The 16,215-nt window shown below is 56.6% G+C and overlaps 7 protein-coding genes across 7 annotated transcripts; 4 read left to right on the top strand and 3 right to left on the bottom strand.

Moving 5' to 3' along the window:
• Positions 1 to 262: 262 nt before the first annotated feature.
• SCHCODRAFT_01092135 (MFS general substrate transporter) lies at positions 263 to 3,043 on the top strand (the record flags this gene model as incomplete). The annotated part of the gene is made up of 19 exons (XM_050341009.1): positions 263 to 337; positions 394 to 440; positions 494 to 555; positions 649 to 731; positions 779 to 910; positions 960 to 1,006; positions 1,061 to 1,083; positions 1,138 to 1,161; positions 1,216 to 1,263; positions 1,323 to 1,343; positions 1,396 to 1,503; positions 1,556 to 1,735; positions 1,876 to 1,890; positions 1,943 to 1,979; positions 2,026 to 2,098; positions 2,480 to 2,503; positions 2,553 to 2,703; positions 2,768 to 2,849; positions 2,902 to 3,043. The coding sequence occupies 19 exons, from the start codon at positions 263 to 265 to the stop codon at positions 3,041 to 3,043; spliced, it is 1,374 nt and encodes a 457-aa protein (XP_050201635.1).
• A 164-nt stretch (positions 3,044 to 3,207) lies between these two features.
• SCHCODRAFT_02491665 (MFS general substrate transporter) lies at positions 3,208 to 5,244 on the bottom strand (the record flags this gene model as incomplete). Its single annotated transcript, XM_003033749.1, has 13 exons — positions 3,208 to 3,354; positions 3,405 to 3,506; positions 3,566 to 3,647; positions 3,698 to 3,831; positions 3,881 to 4,015; positions 4,072 to 4,302; positions 4,356 to 4,429; positions 4,484 to 4,572; positions 4,628 to 4,728; positions 4,780 to 4,889; positions 4,939 to 5,001; positions 5,049 to 5,130; positions 5,182 to 5,244. 13 exons carry the CDS (start codon positions 5,242 to 5,244, stop codon positions 3,208 to 3,210), a joined length of 1,413 nt encoding a protein of 470 aa, XP_003033795.1.
• Positions 5,245 to 5,806: 562 nt separating this feature from the next.
• SCHCODRAFT_02664255 (uncharacterized protein) lies at positions 5,807 to 9,102 on the bottom strand (the record flags this gene model as incomplete). Its single annotated transcript, XM_003033748.2, has 5 exons — positions 5,807 to 7,057; positions 7,110 to 7,273; positions 7,352 to 7,562; positions 7,614 to 8,833; positions 8,880 to 9,102. 5 exons carry the CDS (start codon positions 9,100 to 9,102, stop codon positions 5,807 to 5,809), a joined length of 3,069 nt encoding a protein of 1,022 aa, XP_003033794.1.
• Positions 9,103 to 9,259: 157 nt separating this feature from the next.
• Positions 9,260 to 11,218, top strand: SCHCODRAFT_02745426 (uncharacterized protein). The gene is made up of 4 exons (XM_003034325.2): positions 9,260 to 9,530; positions 9,668 to 10,358; positions 10,680 to 10,904; positions 10,968 to 11,218. Exons 1-4 carry the CDS (start codon positions 9,455 to 9,457, stop codon positions 11,149 to 11,151), a joined length of 1,176 nt encoding a protein of 391 aa, XP_003034371.2. The 5' UTR covers positions 9,260 to 9,454; the 3' UTR covers positions 11,152 to 11,218.
• A 114-nt stretch (positions 11,219 to 11,332) lies between these two features.
• On the top strand, positions 11,333 to 11,890 carry SCHCODRAFT_02685419 (uncharacterized protein; the record flags this gene model as incomplete). The annotated part of the gene is made up of 3 exons (XM_050346779.1): positions 11,333 to 11,355; positions 11,381 to 11,602; positions 11,654 to 11,890. 3 exons carry the CDS (start codon positions 11,333 to 11,335, stop codon positions 11,835 to 11,837), a joined length of 429 nt encoding a protein of 142 aa, XP_050201634.1. The 3' UTR covers positions 11,838 to 11,890.
• Positions 11,891 to 11,898: 8 nt separating this feature from the next.
• SCHCODRAFT_02676203 (uncharacterized protein) lies at positions 11,899 to 12,576 on the top strand. Its single transcript, XM_050346709.1, has 3 exons — positions 11,899 to 11,933; positions 11,980 to 12,189; positions 12,239 to 12,576. The coding sequence occupies exons 1-3, from the start codon at positions 11,923 to 11,925 to the stop codon at positions 12,420 to 12,422; spliced, it is 405 nt and encodes a 134-aa protein (XP_050201633.1). The 5' UTR covers positions 11,899 to 11,922; the 3' UTR covers positions 12,423 to 12,576.
• Positions 12,500 to 16,196, bottom strand: SCHCODRAFT_02614877 (uncharacterized protein). Its single transcript, XM_003033747.2, has 5 exons — positions 15,040 to 16,196; positions 14,682 to 14,987; positions 13,242 to 14,631; positions 13,078 to 13,192; positions 12,500 to 13,026 (listed from the first exon to the last, which is right to left on the bottom strand). The coding sequence occupies exons 1-5, from the start codon at positions 16,139 to 16,141 to the stop codon at positions 12,868 to 12,870; spliced, it is 3,072 nt and encodes a 1,023-aa protein (XP_003033793.2). The 5' UTR covers positions 16,142 to 16,196; the 3' UTR covers positions 12,500 to 12,867.
• Positions 16,197 to 16,215: the final 19 nt, after the last annotated feature.

Genomic DNA, 16,215 nt, shown 5'->3' with positions numbered 1-16,215 from the left:
GAGGAGGGCTCATGATAGGCGGGCAATTCATGCACGCCGAAGAGGTCAGCAGACTGCACTCACAGCTCATTGACGCCTTCTCTGTGCAGGTTCGCAGTACACTTTTTTTGCGCTTTCCACGATGCAGCGGACCCGACAGAATTGGGCAGCCGATGAGGCTACGGAGCCGTCTTAGGTCATGCGTCGGTTAGGCGCTATAAAAGCGCGCGGGTGACCGTTGTCTCCTTTTCTTCCCTCCCTTTTGGACGCTCGCTTACTCGAGATGGCTGCTAACGACGAACTGACGAAGCGCGTGCTGTGGAAACTTGACTTACACGTCTTACCTCCCTTGTCTCTGGTTGGTCTCCTTCGAGCACCCCGAGGGGCTGCAAACGCCTGACAATCAATATCCAGCTATGGCTTGCCAACTTCATTGACCGCAGTAACATCGGGAACGCCAGGTTCGCATTGAACTGTTGGGTCAATCATCAAGGCAATTTGATCATCTATCCAGGATCGCGGGGCTCGAAGCGGACACACATCTCAAGGACACCCAGTTCAATGTCGTCCTCGCAGGTATGTGCTCCAGATTTTCCTGGCTAGATAAGACAATGATGGCTTCTAAATCCATGCAGTCTTTTTCGCTACGTAGGTCAACTGACTCTTGAGCTTATTTCATGGTCCTTACGCCCAGCAGTTATATCGTCGTCGAGCTGCCCTCGAATTGGGTCATGAAGAAATTCAAAGCTAACGTCAGAATACACTGGCTTTCCTCCAGCGTTCGCTTATACAATTGCAGCGATGGCTACCCTTCCTTGTCGCCTCGTGGGGTGTTGTGACGGTCCTCACTGGTCTCGCGCAGAACTATGGTGGTCTCATCGCGATACGCTTGGCAATTGGATTTTGCGAAGGAGGAATCCTGCCTGGAATGGTGAATCAAGCTCTAGTACACTGCGTGTTCCGTCATTGACGTAGCGCAGGTCCTGTACTTGAGCACCCTCTACAAGCGACATGAACTACAATTGCGGTACGCGTGTCTTTCTGCCTGAACTCTCGATGAAAAACTCACCGGAAAACTCAGCGTCGGTATCTTCTACTCCTTTGGTCAGTGCGCTCCGACCGCTCGGTTACCTGAGCACTGACAAGCGCAAACATCAGCCGCAATAGCTGGCGCATTCGGAGGTTTGCAAATCTTTGCCTGTTGAGCGACCTTTGCTGATTGATTTGTCCGGCCAGGCTTGCTCGCCACCGCGATCATGAAGATGGACGGCATCGGTGGGCTGGGTACGCCATGAGTCTAGCCGATGTAGTTCAAGATTTCTGATACCCCTACCTCTATCAAGCTGGGTGGCGCTGGATCTTCAGTGCGTCGTCGTAATATTTTCCTCGAAGTCCCGAAGCTTATTCCGTGTCAAGTTCTTGAGGGCATAGTCACTATCCTCTTTGCTTTGGGCGCGGCCTGCATCCTTCCTGCCGACTTGCAATCGGCCAAATTCTTTACCGACGAAGAACGAGCGCATGCTTGTATGTGCTAAGCCTCGTTTGAGACATTGCTCGGGCTGATGATCGTGCCCAGTGCGACGTATGAAAGCTGATGGGCCGCCTTCGCCTGAACTTACTCGGCCAGATCCCTCACAGATATCTAGCTCAACCGACGACGCAGAGAAGGCTGAGGTTGAGGTAGCCGTTCGCCCCGTGATGAAACATGTCGTAGACGAGGAAGAGGAGCGCTTTGAATGGCGAGAGGTGATCAGAGGTGCGCTCGAACAAAACTCTCCTTCTTCAACTGGCCATTGACGCAATGACGCGAAGGAGCGACGGACGTACAGACGTGGCTCACAGGCAAGTCTACCGCTTGCCATTGACATGGCTACTGAAATTTGGCCCGTGGTACAGCTTTCGCATATTTCGGTGCGTCGCTTGCCGTGAGCGAAGCTGAACTATCTTAACTCTCACCTGCCAGGCTTCAACACCGTGCTGTACAGCTATTCTTTATTCCTGTGCGCTACACACATCATGTATCCGCTCGGTGCTCAAATCCTCCAGGCCTACTATCATCGCAGGTCTCGGCTACTCTGGAGCAGCTGCGCAACTGCACACAGGCGAGATACATTCACTTGTGAGCAGACGATAGTGCTGACGCTCTACAGTACCCCCTTACGTTCCTGCCGCCGTACTGACTGGTGAGTGGCGTTTTCCGTGCGGCTACTGCGTTCCGCCAATTGATGACCAATGTCAGTTGTCGTCGCCTACATAAGTGACCGCTTCAAATGCCGAGGACCGTGCATATTGGTTTGCCTGCCAATGCCTATCATAGGTACTTGTACTCTTGCTCGTGTAGACAGTCGTGCGTGCTCAGTCGCAGTATAGGCTACGCTCTGGCAATCCGTGCCACGAATGACTATGAACGCTATGCAGCAGTTTTCTTGATGGCCGCTGGGATGCAAGTCGCTGAGCACCCTTGCTTGTCGCACAACATGTACTAATGCACTCCTTCCAGATATCCATCCGGGCCTTGTATACTGTACGCACTCAGCCTCTGGGTCTTGACGACGTCTAACTTCGGGATTTAGGTCGATCTTGCCCAACAATACAAGCGGACATTACAAGAAGGCGACGACTACAGCGATGCAACTAGCCATCGCCAACGCAGCGTGAGCTACTTCGTCTCTCATCTCTTCACGCAGTCGACTTACGGGCGACAGCGGATTCCTGGCAACGTTCGTATACACCGACGGTATGTCCTTCATCAGGTCTTGTCCATCTAGCGACGCTCATCTGCGTCCAGACCAAAAACCCAAGTATGTAAAGGGTCACACCATCGCCCTGACCTTCGTTGCCCTCGCATGGGTGCTCATCGCTGTCAATGTGTACGTGCTCAAGGTCGATCATGCCCGCTTGCAACCAACTAACATGTTGTAGATGCTACTGCCTATGGGAGAACAAGGCTCGGAGGGAAGGGCGGCGTCAGAGAAATATTCAAGACTACATTGACCTGGTGGCAGCGGGCAAGACACGCGCACCGATCGGCGACCGTCATCCAGACTTCCGTTTTACGCTTTGAGCTGCCGTTGATCTTCCAGAAAATCACCTTGGATTGGTGTACTTGGTATATACAATTGTGTACAGTTGTTAATGTCCCACAGTTCTATGATACATGTTTTGTGTGGCGTAATGGTGGGTATTTCGTGTATGGTCGGGTCGCGCATTCGTTGAGGTATTCGGAAATCATGGCGCATATTTCGAACGCGCGCGGAGCGTTGGACCAAACTTCATCAGTACGAAAGGTATGGGGATCATAGCCGCGGCGACAAAGCCAAGTAACGACGACGCCCATCTGGGATTGAGTGCGTTGTACATTTGCGTCGCGAAAAGCTATCGACATGATGAGCCGGTGCCGGCTTCGAGGAGTCAGGAAGACGTACTGGGAATGCGGCGCCGAAGATGGATCGGCAGACGGTGTTTGCTGCGAGGGCAGACGCGGCAGCGTGCAGGTAGGCGTCGATTATGTAGTTGAACAAGCTCATCTGGGAGAAGTCGAGCGTCAGTATGGCCATTTACGCTGCAAGTTGGAAGGGGCACTCACGAAGAGCAAGCAAATGGACATCCCCATGAGGCCTCCTGCAATCAAGGGAGACCAGAAGGAGATGGTGGGATACGAGGTCCAACTGCGCCCACGTCAGTAAACGTTCACGTAGTTGACTGTGATCGCACTCACCCAAACCAGAAGAACGAGATCGCATAGAGCGGCGCTGCAAGAAGTGCCATCTCCAACCTCTTCTCAGGCGGTACCGGGTCAGGCGCGCGACGCTTGAGCGTGCGCTCGTATCTTGGGTTGAAATAGAAGATGTTCTGGGCTCGGCTTAGCGCGCAGTCGGTTAACTGAGACCGTAGTACGCACCAAGCATACGGCGACGAATCCACCAACAGCGATGGGCAAGTACGTCAAGCCAGTCGCACCTGTGTTGAAACCATGTCCCTGCTCGAAGACGATCGGATATGACTCGAAGAGCAAGTACAGGCATCCGTAGATGAACTGAGGCACGCGTTCAATATACGACTTTTTGATAGGGAGTTTGAGGAAGAACTCACGCTCGTATACGTAGTGATCGCCAACAGCATCGGCTCGCGGAAAAGGATCTTGAACGGGCGAGTGAGGATACGTTCCGCCCGGGTCGACCAGGTGGTCTTCTGCGTTTCGATCATGGCGTAGTAGCGGTCATCACCAGTAGTCTTGCGAAGGCGCTTCGCCTTTCTAGCCAGAATTACGGGGGCAAAAGTTTCCGGAATGGTGAAGAGGATGATCAGCCAGCAAGTTCCCGCCTGAAATTGGAAGGTAAGTGGGGTGGACATGTACAACAGACTGCGATGCGTACAAATATAGTAAGCAGCCAGAAGAGCCAGCGCCAAGATACGCCTGCGACGTTCATATAGCCCGCGACGGTCGGTCCTGAAGTTGCATGAGCTTGAATGCGCTGCCGCTGAGATAAGTTTATGAACGCACCAAGAGCAGGACCAGCAAAGGGAGCAAGGGTAAATACAGCCATCGCCTTGCCTCGAATTTTGGCATTCCATATGTCGGACACGAGCGCGCTATGAACAAGATACTGGTCAGATGTTGAACACTGTAAAAATGAGCGCAACATACCCCGAGTTCGTCAAAGGCGCAGATGCAAATAGGCCACCGAGTAGGCGAAAGAGGATGATGGACGCAGTGTTCGGAGAGAGAGCACAACCCACTTGGAAGCACTAGAGAGGGGTGAGAAAAAGGGCCAACCATACCATACAGACCTTACGCACGGTGTAGACGAAGAAGGATATGAGGAATGGGATGCGACGACCGTATTGCTCGGACAGAGGACCCCATAGTAGGGGTCCGATGCAGTAACCCGCGACAAACAGTGATATAGCTGCACGAGGATGAGTTAAGGAAGGATACGACAGCTGCAGCAAACTCACTGAGTACGCCGACTTCCCTCGAGAACGTGAACTCCTCCATCATCTGCTGGATGACGCCAGAAGCTAGTGATGGTCAGGCATGAGTTTGCATGCTGAGACGATACGCTTACGAGCAGAACTCGCGAAGGTAGCGTTGAGGACAAGCAGACCACTAGCCGTAGTCAGATACCATTTCTTCACTTTCGACCAGTTCTGACACGATACCGTCAGTTTGAGAACACGATTAGCGCTCAGCACACGTACCTGCGGGTTGTCCGGGTCGTTCTCACTGAAGAGAACGAGATACGGATCCGGCTTCTCGTCCATCGCGCGCTGGGACTCATACTCGCGCGACTGGATACGCTCGAGCGACTCATCGACTTCAGAGATCCGTTGGGACTGGGCTGAGAGAGTAGAGGAAGTGTCCGACCTTGCCATGATTGACGACACGACGCTTGTTGTCTATTGTGACGACTCAGGAAAGCGCAACGAGATCTAGCTGTAGCAGCGGAGGAAGGATAGGATCTGAGATATGCCGTCGTGCTTTTATTGCGGGAGACTGGCTCTGACGTCGCGGTGGAACTGCAACTTCTGCAGGATGTTGTCATGCGAAGCAGCGTCTGCGGAGGCCATTCAGTTGACAAATCCTTGTCAGAGGACAGTTCTCGTGCTTTCGGGTTAGCGACAAAGTTAGAGGTGAAGAAAGTGCTGGAAGACGAGTTGCTCCAACGTCGGGGAATGCCGAAGCATGGGCACGTGAGTGTTCGACTTTCCAAATCGACAATCTGCGGAGGCTCTGGGACGCACTATGAGAGAGCATACGGCTGAAGACTGCAGGACGGTAAGCCTGAATTAATATTGATAAAGATACGATACAAATGACTGGCCGTCATTGGGTTGTCGGAGGTCGTAAGACGACCGGCCCCCCAGCGGCGTAGTACCCAGGGGCAGGCGTCGTAGCGCCTGTCGCTCCCTGTTGTCGCGATGTCGATGCTACTGGGCCGCTATGGGCAGCATATCGGGATGACGTGTCCTGCGACTGCTGGCCACCTCCCTCATGTAGCACCCCGACCCGCGCCACCGTCATAAACAGCGCAGACCCCAGTACATCTGGCGGTACGGCACCCTTCGCCACCAACCCTCTCAAGACATGCGTCGGCGTCAGAAGCCTCGCACGCACGTCCGCTGCGAGGTTCTTCTTCTTTCTCATGGACGCGCCCACGAGCGAGCGCTTCAGCACCCGCAGATCGTTTGCAGCCGTGTCCAGCCCGCATTGCAGCACGGCTTTCGCGAATGCGCGCGTCGCCAGAGCGAGGAGTGCGCTCGGTGCCAGGCGATCGGCGAGTTCGGCGGGCGGAAGGTACGGTGCAGGCGGTGCGGTTCGCGGGAAGGGCAGGAGCGTAGGCAATTTCTGCACGCGTGCGATACGCCATACGGCGCGCATGAGCGCTGGGTCCACCACGCGCGGCAGCTCACGAAAGTCCGCTGGCCCCATCCACGTCGTATTGCGCGGCACGGTGAGCGTGTCGATGACGTTCGGCCGTCGCCGCAACCATTCCTCCACATCCACGATCGGGCGCGTACGCAGCTGGTCCTTCTTCGGGACGAGGCTGCACTCGAAGGGCGCGTCGTCGTCATGCTTGACTGTGCTGACGCTGCCCTCGCGTAGTGTGCTGCCCCTGGTGCTGCCCACGCTGCTACCGCGCGTGCTGGCATTCGCAGCTGCCGCTTTCGCCCGATTCGCCGCTGTCGAGCCCTTCGGCCGTCCAGGCCTCCGTTTCACCGGCGGCCCATCCGGTATGGCGGGCACGCTTGCAGGCGTCTGCAGGCTGATGACGATTTCCTCCGTCTTGACTGACGCCACCGACGCGCTGCGAGCAGATCTCGTCGTATCCAAAGGATCTGGATGCAATCGCACGTAGAAACCACAGATGTCGCAGTGCTGGAGCTGGTGCGAGCGCTTGCCGTTGGACTTCTCATCTTTGTCTGCGATACTTGCTTGGTCTGTGGTAGCTATTGATGGACGGATGCTGTACCCATTTTCCTGCAGCCAACTGAAGACGTCTGCAACGCTGAGAGGCATGTCGTCCGGTTCGCAAGAGGCCATGTACGCATCACGCACAGCGCGAGCGCGAGCCCACTAGAAGTATGTTTAGTCTCTGGTGGACCCTGCGTACGAGAGTAGAGCTCACCTCGATGGCCTTGCGCTTTCCGGCTATGAGCTGGCAGAACTGCGCAGCCGTAGACGTGACCGTATACGGGAAAGTGGGATTACGAGCACGACCGCCAGCAGGCTTCACATCCGTCATGACGAGGGGGGAGCGCTTGACGAGTTCCTCAAGCGCGACCTCGTAGTCTGATAATCTACGTCAGCTTTCTTTTCTGATGCACCACGGCCTTCGGAGAACAAGGACGCTTGTGAAAGAGAACGCACCCTCTTTACCGTCCGTTCGAGGCTGTTTGCGAGCAGCCGTCCTTGCCTTGCCCTCGCCGGCGGCGCCGGTGAATTCCCCATCCCACAGCGCTCGACTGCCCACAGGCGTGTAGTCATCGCGTTTGGGCAGGAAGACGGTGCCGCGGTCAAGGTCGACGTCTACGATCTGTTCATCTCCGAGCACTGGCGCACCGCGGCGGAGGGGATCAAGCTGTAGATGAACAGTCAGACTTCCGTTCAAGGAGCAGGCGCATATACGCACGTTGACCCAGTGCTCGTAGACTTCGCGTTGGTCATCCCGGCCAGGTATATGCGCACCAAATACCAGTTCAACACGCGCGAGGAAGGGCGCAGAGGCGGTCCCGCGCACAACGAAGGGGGGCTCGGTAGCAGTGGATGTCGACGAGTAGGCAACATCCGCTGCAGACGCGCCCGTAGCTCCAGATGTCGATGCCGTAGGCGTAGATGTAGAAGTCGTCGCATCCGCAGGTTGTTCAGCGGCTTTCGTCACAGTAACAGACCGGAGGATCGTAGTGATATGTTGGCTGTACGAAGGTGCGTCGACGGAAACCATCCATTTGTGAGTGTGGCCAGGGGGGATGTTTGCTCGTATGTCTTCGGCGATCCACAGGCTGCGGTCTGCTATGATTATCCGCGAGCTGATGTGGAAGCGGCTGCCTTCGCCGTGCGCAACACTGGAGCTAGAGTCAATGACCGTGGAAATTGAGGTTGCATTATCCTCCTGTGTCGTCTCCGGAGCTGTGCCCCTCCCTTGCCGTGGGACGCGGACCCTGAGGCGTCGCATATCCTCCTCCACCCCGTCGATATCGACGTCCGCATCCTCGTTGACGGTCTTGATCTCCCGCTTCTTCACCTGCCGACCCAGGAAGGGAGCAAGCGCCGGCGAGTCGCTGTGCAGACCGAGTGTGCGGGTGAGGAGTACGCTTTCCGTCCTCTTCACCTCCGCCGCGCGCTGCTCCTCCAGCTCCCCTACCGCCATCTGGAACAGCGTGCGCAGCCCGGGTAGCATCCCGCCCCCTGACCCGTTCCCGACTTGTATGCCGCGCGAAAAGTCCCAACGCACATATTCGTCCTCAGGAACCAGGCGCGCGGCAGCGCGGATGCACTCCTCATGCGTCCCCCACGCCAGCTGGTGTGCGAGGCGCGCGTGGTTGTACAGGCCTTGAAGATTGGTGAAGGTCGTGCGGTTACATGCGGGGCAGGACATGACAAAGGTGCGCGGGACACCCTCTGCGGTGGTGGCTCGTAGGTAGAGGAACTCGGGCTTGTCGATAGAGCTCGCTTGTCGCGCCCGAGCATTCGAAGGGCGGCCACGCCCATTCCCTCTCGCTTCGAGGTCGACAAGAGGCGGGGGTGAGGGTTCGCGCTCGAAGAGCACTTGCGCGTTGCTGTCTATGGTGGCTAGCGCCTCGAACGCAGCCTCCTCATACGAGTCGGGCACAGCGGCGGAGTTGGACGCCTCTAGGGAGCCTGAGTGGACGCGGTGGGACAGAAGTAGCGCACGCACCTCTTTCCAGGGTCTCCTTCAGCAGCAGCGCCCATGTCAGGCGCGACTCTATGGTCTCCGCGAGTCGCTGGCGTAGCCCAATTTCCAGGTTGATGTCAGAGACGAGATCCAATGCCGCCACTGTCGTGTCGATCCGGCGGCGCTTACTCGGAGGTGGGGAAGCCATGATAATATCTGCGTTCTCATCCCATTGGAGTGGTGCATCCCGTTCTTCAGACTTCATTTGCTGCCTGCCCCCACACGGAGAGCAAGCTGTCGAGATGGTGGTAAGAAGGAAGCAGTAAGCCCACCAGTTGCGCCATGTGCGATCACATCACCTTCGCGAGCGCCGATGCACGACCTCGGTCTCGCTTTCTGACTCTCACGTTGATCATTGAATGGTCCTGTGTCCTTGGAATCCTCGCTAGACCAGAGGGCCTCCCAAAACCCTGCTTGCGGCCATTTCATACTTACCACTTTGGCTTGTAAAGCCGAGATCGCGGTTTCTCACGTTCCCACATCTCTTCCTCCGACTTCATGGCCACCCACCAGATCTGCCAGCGTAAAATATCGGCCTTCAAACCTTCGAAGCGATCATGGAGCCCAATATCTTTCAGTCACACGCCTTCTCAGTCGACGCGAAGGCCCTCACGTTCATCCCGCTGCTCGCTCGTAACACAGAATTTGGACGCTTTCTCCCCTCGGCCTATTGCGCGAGCTAAATCGCTCTTTGGCGATATCCTGGGCGCAAATCAAGCTCCCGATATCTTTTTCCTTCCTCCAAGAAGTCACCTCCGATGTCTATTCAGCCATCCTGGCCAATCCTACCTTCCGCGAAGCCTTTCTGGTAACAGACGCGGAGGACCGAACGTCATTCGAGGACGTACCCTTCGCGAACATCACGCTGCTGTACAGAGACCGCTTTGCCTTCGACTCGGACCTACCAGCAGATGAAAGTGCGCTCGAGGAAAACCCTGCCAACAAGTTCAGCCTTGGCGGCGTTTCCCGCATCACCCTACCCAGCAAGTACGGACGATGTGCACTTGCCGTCGACATCATCCCTCCATACTATCCATCCCTGATCTTTCGTCTCATCAACGTCCACCTTGACTCCCTCGGCGACACTTTTCACCATCGCGCCGCGCAGCTGGAAATCCTCGCCAGTCTCCTACGCGAGCCCGGGTGCAGTGGGGGCTTGATTGCGGGCGACTTCAACGTCATTAGCCCCCAAGCCCATACACTCCTCGAGAGCAATGGGCTGGTGGACGCCTGGGTCGCATTGCATGGGGAAGGAGGGCTTGACGGTGCGACATGGGGAGTCAGAGTTGCACGCAGGGACAAGCTCACAGCGGGAAGATTGGAAGAAGTGGCAATAGTGGGCTTAATGGCGCAGGAGATGGAGGTCCTGCGCGCACGTCAGATTGACGTGCCGAGGTCTGGCGCACCATCGAAGTACATTCCGTGCAGTGATCACTTTGGCCTGCGATTGACTTTCACTCTGTGAGTACTTGGTATGACGATATCGATGGCAACTCGCTGCAGTCCCTTTCGTACTCGTCGGACACGACTGTACCTTTTTCTGTGATTTGTACACAAATTGCGGCGCAGAATACCAATTCCAAGTTTTCAACTTGAGTTCCGTGGCGTGCGCATGATAGGCACGTGTGTTCGGACCCGCCACGCATGCACCATCCCCCTTCAGATGCACGACTCAACCGCCTTGTCCTGTACCTTCATCGTCTTCTGATAGCTTCCTCCCGCCATGTAGGTTGTCACTTCCAAGAACCAAACGTTCATTGCTCAATTCTGCGCGCTGCCCAGGTCCGAATTCAAGAAAATCCTCAAATCTAAGCTCGGGTTTCCTGCCGTCTTAGAAGGAACGCCCAAGTTGAGGGTACACCGCGGTCTGCGTATCTATCCCAGATACGCATTTGGATGGCTTGTGAGTCAAACCGAGCTTGCGCGCCGCGCTGTGGAGGAGACCAACCAGGAAGGTCGGGATCCCATCGGCTATGGCTTGCAGCTCTTTCAGGAGGCAGGATTTGAGTGAGTCGGCAATCTACGCCGTGTGGAGTTTAAGTCGACTTCCAGCTGACTATCTGCCTGTAGACGGTGTCAGTACCAGTGGCAATGCATCTTTCCTGATGGCCACATGCGTCTTCTGTTCTATGTTGCCACCAATGACTCGCCTGAAAGGCGGGATATGGCGCAGGACGAGGAGTACATTGCACGGGCAAAGGCGGTGTTGAGGCAGACTGGAGATGGAAAGTGGTATCATATAGACACGTTCTGAGTCGGTGTTCATATATTGTACGCGTGAACGTTGTACTTATGGGCATGGAAGCGTTCTTTTCAGCTTGAACTTTTGGCCGTGACGGACGCATGACGAGCACGTGGAGTCACGATTGACGGTCCCGGGAAACAAGCCAACCCGCTTGTTTTTCTCCATTAGCATCGGGCTGTTTCCCTTCGCCATGTACGTCGAATCTTTGATCCTGTGAGGTTGACCTCAAGCAGCCCAGGTCTGAGCGTAGAATCACTAAATCCAAGCTTGGGTTTCCAGCTGTCCTCGACGGAATGCCCAAGCTACGAGTTCTTCACTCACCAGCTATATATCCAAGATATGGCTTTGGATGGATTGTAAATAAGACCGCGCTCATGCGCCACTCCGAGGAGGCGACTGGTCAGCCTTGCCGAGACTACCTCGCCTATGGCTTGCGACTCTTGATGGAAGCTGGCTTCGAGTGAGTGACAGGTCATCTCTTTCGACAGCATCTAACTTTACGCGCTGGTAGACGAGGTACATACGACTTCATGCACATCTGTCCGCATGGCAAGGTAGCGACGTTGTGGTACATTGCCACAAACGAGTCGCCAGAGAAGCGTGATCTTGCCTCTAACAAGGAGTATGTGGAGAGGGCGAAGGCGGCTCTGGGGCAGACTGAACAGGGAAAATGGTACCACATAGATCTTTTCTAGCCAAACAGGACCAATGCCGTACAAACAGTATTCAGGATAGCGCTGCTTTGGTCTCTGCTTTAGCTTCCCTGAAGTATAACTTGACATGTCCGCTGAGTCAGTCCTCCTTTCCACCGTGCAACGTATTGTCTCACAAGCTTAGGAAACGGCTTTCTCGACGCGGCTTTCCGTTACTCATCGACGAAACGCCTAAACTTCGAAACCTCCGCCTTCCAGATGTTTATCCTAGATATGGCTTTGGGTGGATTGTGCCCGCACGCGCGCTTATGCGTCTTGCCGAGGAAAAGACTGGCAAGCCTTGTCTAGACCACCTTACCTATGGACTGCGACTTCTCCGAGAAGCCGGCCTCCCGTGAGTGGAGCACCATCTTCCTCGACAGTCACTAACCGTGTACTGGTAGAGATGGTGAATATGATTTCTGGCCCCTCTTTCCGCATGGCCAGTTAACGACGTTGTGGTACATTGCCACAAATGAGTCGCCAGAAAAGCGTGATCTTGCCTCTAACAAGGAGTATGTGGGGAGGGCGAAGGCGGCACTGGGGCAGACTGAGGAGGGAAAATGGTACCACATGGATCTCTTCTAGCTGTTAGATGTGGAACCTACCGTAGACACGACTACGCTTGAGCAAATGTATGTATCTGTTTTCGTGCCGCTACTGTATATCCCACGTTTTATTACGTCTCAGTTTGCAGCTGAGTCATGACAATCTAAGTTACGCGCAGGAATGCCTAACTGCATGCTGACTTGGGTTCTGAGCTGCAACCCATCAATTCAATCAATTCAATCAATTCAAGTGATAGTATTCAACGCCAACATACTGCATACGACGGCATGGGGAGGGTCGGTAGGTAGGTAGTGGTATGGTACATGTGAATGATGCGCCTGAGGATCATAAGACCAAGAAATGCGTAAGATAGGGAGGAATATACTTATTGTCCATGCAACAGAGAAGATTAACTTCACGAGCTGAGATTCGAGCGTTCACGTTCAACGAGGGCTTCGACATCACTCACTGGCCGAGCAGACGTTCATGCCATTGTCCTGCGTAGAGCCGACGCCCCGCTCCGACCGAGAGACCCCGACGACGCCGGTGCCAAACGCCTGCTCTCCTTCGGCGGCACGACGCTGTCCGCCACCGGCTTGTCCTTGTAGTTGAGCAAGTCGTACAGCGAAGCAATTTGATCACCCTGGTGTACGGTCAGTCAAGCCACATACGCACGCCAGAAGGCAATACACACCTTCTGCTCAAGAACATCGACGACTTCACGAAGGTGCTGCGCCAGGATGTTGCGCTTCCGCACATCCGACGCCGCGTCCATATCCTTGTACTGGTCCGCGAACTCGACGTACACCCTAGGATACGAGTCAGCATGCATTCCCACTGGATTCGCACCTCACGTACCCCTTATAGTGCGTAAAGTCATCCTCGAGCTCGCGGATGACGCGCGCGAGCACCGTCTGCGGCGGCAGACCTTTATTCTTCCCCTCCTTCGCCCAGTCAAACGCCTGGCGCATGCGATCGTCGCCCATGGCAGGCGACGCGGCCTCCTCCTCGGAGGCCTCCGCGAAACCTTCGTCGTCCGAGTCCGCGTTGGCGCGACGGCTGTCCTCGGCGTCGACCGTCGCTCGCCTGCGGTCGTCATCGCCGTGCCGGTGGCCGTCGTCGTGCTCGTGCTTGTGGTCTGCACCATGCTTGGGCCCCTTCGAGCGCCGCCGCCTATCGCACACCGTACAGGTATGCTGGTTGTGGTCCGGGGCGGAGAAGAACAACCGCTCGAGCCGCGCCCCCCGAATCTGCGGAAACGGCGCCTCCCGCAGCTCCTCGTCGTCCACATCCGAGCAGCTCAATGCCGCCCGCGAACGCTCTGGCTTCAGGATCGGCGCGGGCATCGGGCGGTTGGCCCTGCCAGGCGTCGGCGCTGCTGGCCGAGACTCCTCAACAGGCACGACGGAAATGTTGCCCGGCGCGACGCCCGAGCTCTCCTCTGTGACCTCGGAGAGCCGCGAGAGCTGCCCGACCGACGTCTGCGAGCGCGACGACCGGCGCTCCTCCATCTCCTGCTCGATCTGCCGAATCTCGTCGCTGTCGAGGAACGGCCGGCTCGTCTCGCCGACGCCAGACTGGTTGGCCCGCATGCTGCGATCTGAGCTCTCCGCCGATTTCGTGGCACGGTCGGTGCGGATGGTCCTGTCCGCGTTTGTGCCGATTTGCGCGCGAGAAGACCCGGGAATGGAGACGGGGTCGAAGGGAAGCTGGTCCTCCTCTTCGTCGCTGTCTTCGACAGTCGGGCGCTGAGAAGGAGCAGTTTCGTCCTCCTCCTCTTCCTCATCGTCCTCGTCGACGGACATGCCCATGTCAGGGTTGCTGACCTCGATCGACTGCTGCGGCAGCATGCTGAGGTCGTCCCCGCGAGACTGCTGAGACGCGTTGCCGCTAGGTTGACGCTGGCGCTGGCGCTCAGGGCGGGCCGACGGCCGACGTTGAGAACGAGACAAGTCTTGCGCATCTTGAGTGAACGAAACTTGAACGCTCTCGTCGCGGCTGCTGCCGTTGGAGTGACGGCTGCGGTCCTTGAGCCCCTCCTCGACGACGCCACGCAGGACCTCAACCTCGCCGCCAAGGCGCTCAACCTCCTCGCGGAGCTTGTCGACCTCTTGCCAGCGTTCCTCCCATTTGTTCTCCTTCGTCTGATTGTCGATGCGGATCTGCGCGAGCATCTCCTTGTGCTGCTCGAGCTCGTCCGTCAATCGCGTGAGATGAGTGCGAAGGCTGGTGATGAGCGACTCCAGGGCTACATGCACGAGTCAGCAAGAGCGCCACACGCAGAAGCATGCCACACACCCTTCTTCTCCTCCACGACCTCTTTGTATCGCTGCGTCATATCTTCCTCGTCCATCTCCCGCTGCTTTCCCTTCCGCCTGCGCTGCCATTCTTCCTCCCGCTGAAGCATCTCCTCCCGTTGTTGCAGCCGATCACGCTCCATCTTCGACTCCCACTCTAGCATACGCGTGCGCTCCTGCCGCACCTCCCTCTTGCACTCCTCCAGCTCCAATTCGAGTTCGCGCACCCTGCGCCGCGAGATCATGTTCTCCTCCTCCAGATGCTGCAACTTTGTTTGTACGGTAGAGATGGTGTTCAGCAGTCGGACTATGAAGAGCTTGTCAATGCGAGCTCAGGCGGATACAAGCTGGTCACGCACCCTCGATCTCCCTCGGGCGCTTATCATCGAAGTACTCCAGATGCGATAGCAACCCCTTGCCAGGCGACTCAACGGCGCTCGTTAAACCAGTGATGTCGGGAAGATGGATGCGGCCCTTGAGCGGCGTGGCATAGCGTCGCTGTTCAACGGGGGCGGAGGCGGGTCGACGGATGCTCGAGTCCTCCTTTGCACGTTGGATGCGCTCCTCCGCTGCTCGACCGACGCGATTGCGGTCAACGCGTGACCGATCGGGGTCCTGCTGGAGCTCCCGAGCCAGCCCGCGCGCCGCCTTCGTGAACGCGGAAGACGGCGTCGGTGGCTGAGCCTTCATCGCCGGCTGCTGTCTTCGTGCCGCGGGTCGTGGCGTCTGATTCGCGTCGACGCTGAGGTTGCGCTGCAACACCTGGGGGCTGCGCGGCCGCCTTGGGGAAAAGGACACGCGCCGTAGCGCGTCGGCGAGCTTCGGGCGCGCAGTCATGCTCGTGTCCGATTCCGATGTCGAGGACGAGCTGACAGAAGGCGAGCGGAGACGCACGGAACGCTGACCCTGGTTGTTTTGCTGCTGCTGCTGATGTCCGGACTGTAGCAAGCGGTCCAAATCCGCGGTAGTGTCGACGGGGTCGGCGGACATGCCATGAGGGTGGTACTTTGAGCGGGAGGGGTCAAGGTCGTAGGCACTGAGTTTTGCGTCGACACCGCCGATCATCTCGTGTAGTGGCCGGTCGGGGTCGTATTCCGCACCGCTAATGCTGACCTCTCGTCGACCGTTCTGCCTTCTCCCTCCTAGCCCGGCGCTCAGCGTCAGGACGCTGGCGTGATGCGCTGCCGTAGATAATGTGCCGTGGCCATACGGATCAATGCCTTCGTCGTCGTTCGTCCTGTATGACCACCCATGCATAGGTTCCGCATCGAAGTGCGAGCGGTTTTCGAAGGAGTTGAACTGGTCAAGGTGGTTGGAAGAATGGCGAGGATATTCGACTTCGGAGTCGGAGGAGAGGTGGAAGGAGAGGTCGGTTTGTTGTAGGTTGTGTTCCAATTGGCGCCTGTTGCGCTCTAGGCCATCGTCGGGGAGAATGCTGACGTCTAAAGAGGTCGAGCTCATCGTGTGCGACGACGGCGAGGACGATAAAAAGGGTTTCGCGGTGGCAAGAGCCAAGTTGAAATGCTTGTCAACAA

Source organism: Schizophyllum commune (assembly GCF_000143185.2).
Source record: "Schizophyllum commune H4-8 unplaced genomic scaffold SCHCOscaffold_3, whole genome shotgun sequence".
Lineage (NCBI taxonomy): Eukaryota > Fungi > Basidiomycota > Agaricomycetes > Agaricales > Schizophyllaceae > Schizophyllum > Schizophyllum commune.
This window is presented reverse-complemented; position numbering and strand designations above follow the sequence as displayed.

What these genes read in the sequence shown, in the direction of transcription:
- SCHCODRAFT_02745426 (XM_003034325.2), top strand. Translation starts at nt 9,455, where the DNA reads ATGGAGCCCAATATCTTTCAGTCACACGCCTTCTCAGTCGACGCGAAG. An exon ending in GTTCATCCCGCTGCTCGCTC is followed by an intron (nt 9,531 to 9,667) that starts GTAACACAGAAT and finishes ATGTCTATTCAG; the next exon opens with CCATCCTGGCCAATCCTACC. An exon ending in TTTCAGGAGGCAGGATTTGA is followed by an intron (nt 10,905 to 10,967) that starts GTGAGTCGGCAA and finishes ATCTGCCTGTAG; the next exon opens with ACGGTGTCAGTACCAGTGGC.
- SCHCODRAFT_02676203 (XM_050346709.1), top strand. An exon ending in CTCCGAGAAGCCGGCCTCCC is followed by an intron (nt 12,190 to 12,238) that starts GTGAGTGGAGCA and finishes GTGTACTGGTAG; the next exon opens with AGATGGTGAATATGATTTCT.
- SCHCODRAFT_02614877 (XM_003033747.2), bottom strand. Translation starts at nt 16,141, where the DNA reads ATGAGCTCGACCTCTTTAGACGTCAGCATTCTCCCCGACGATGGCCTA. An exon ending in GGTCGTGGAGGAGAAGAAGG is followed by an intron (nt 14,632 to 14,681) that starts GTGTGTGGCATG and finishes TCGTGCATGTAG; the next exon opens with CCCTGGAGTCGCTCATCACC. An exon ending in GACTTTACGCACTATAAGGG is followed by an intron (nt 13,193 to 13,241) that starts GTACGTGAGGTG and finishes CTCGTATCCTAG; the next exon opens with GGTGTACGTCGAGTTCGCGG.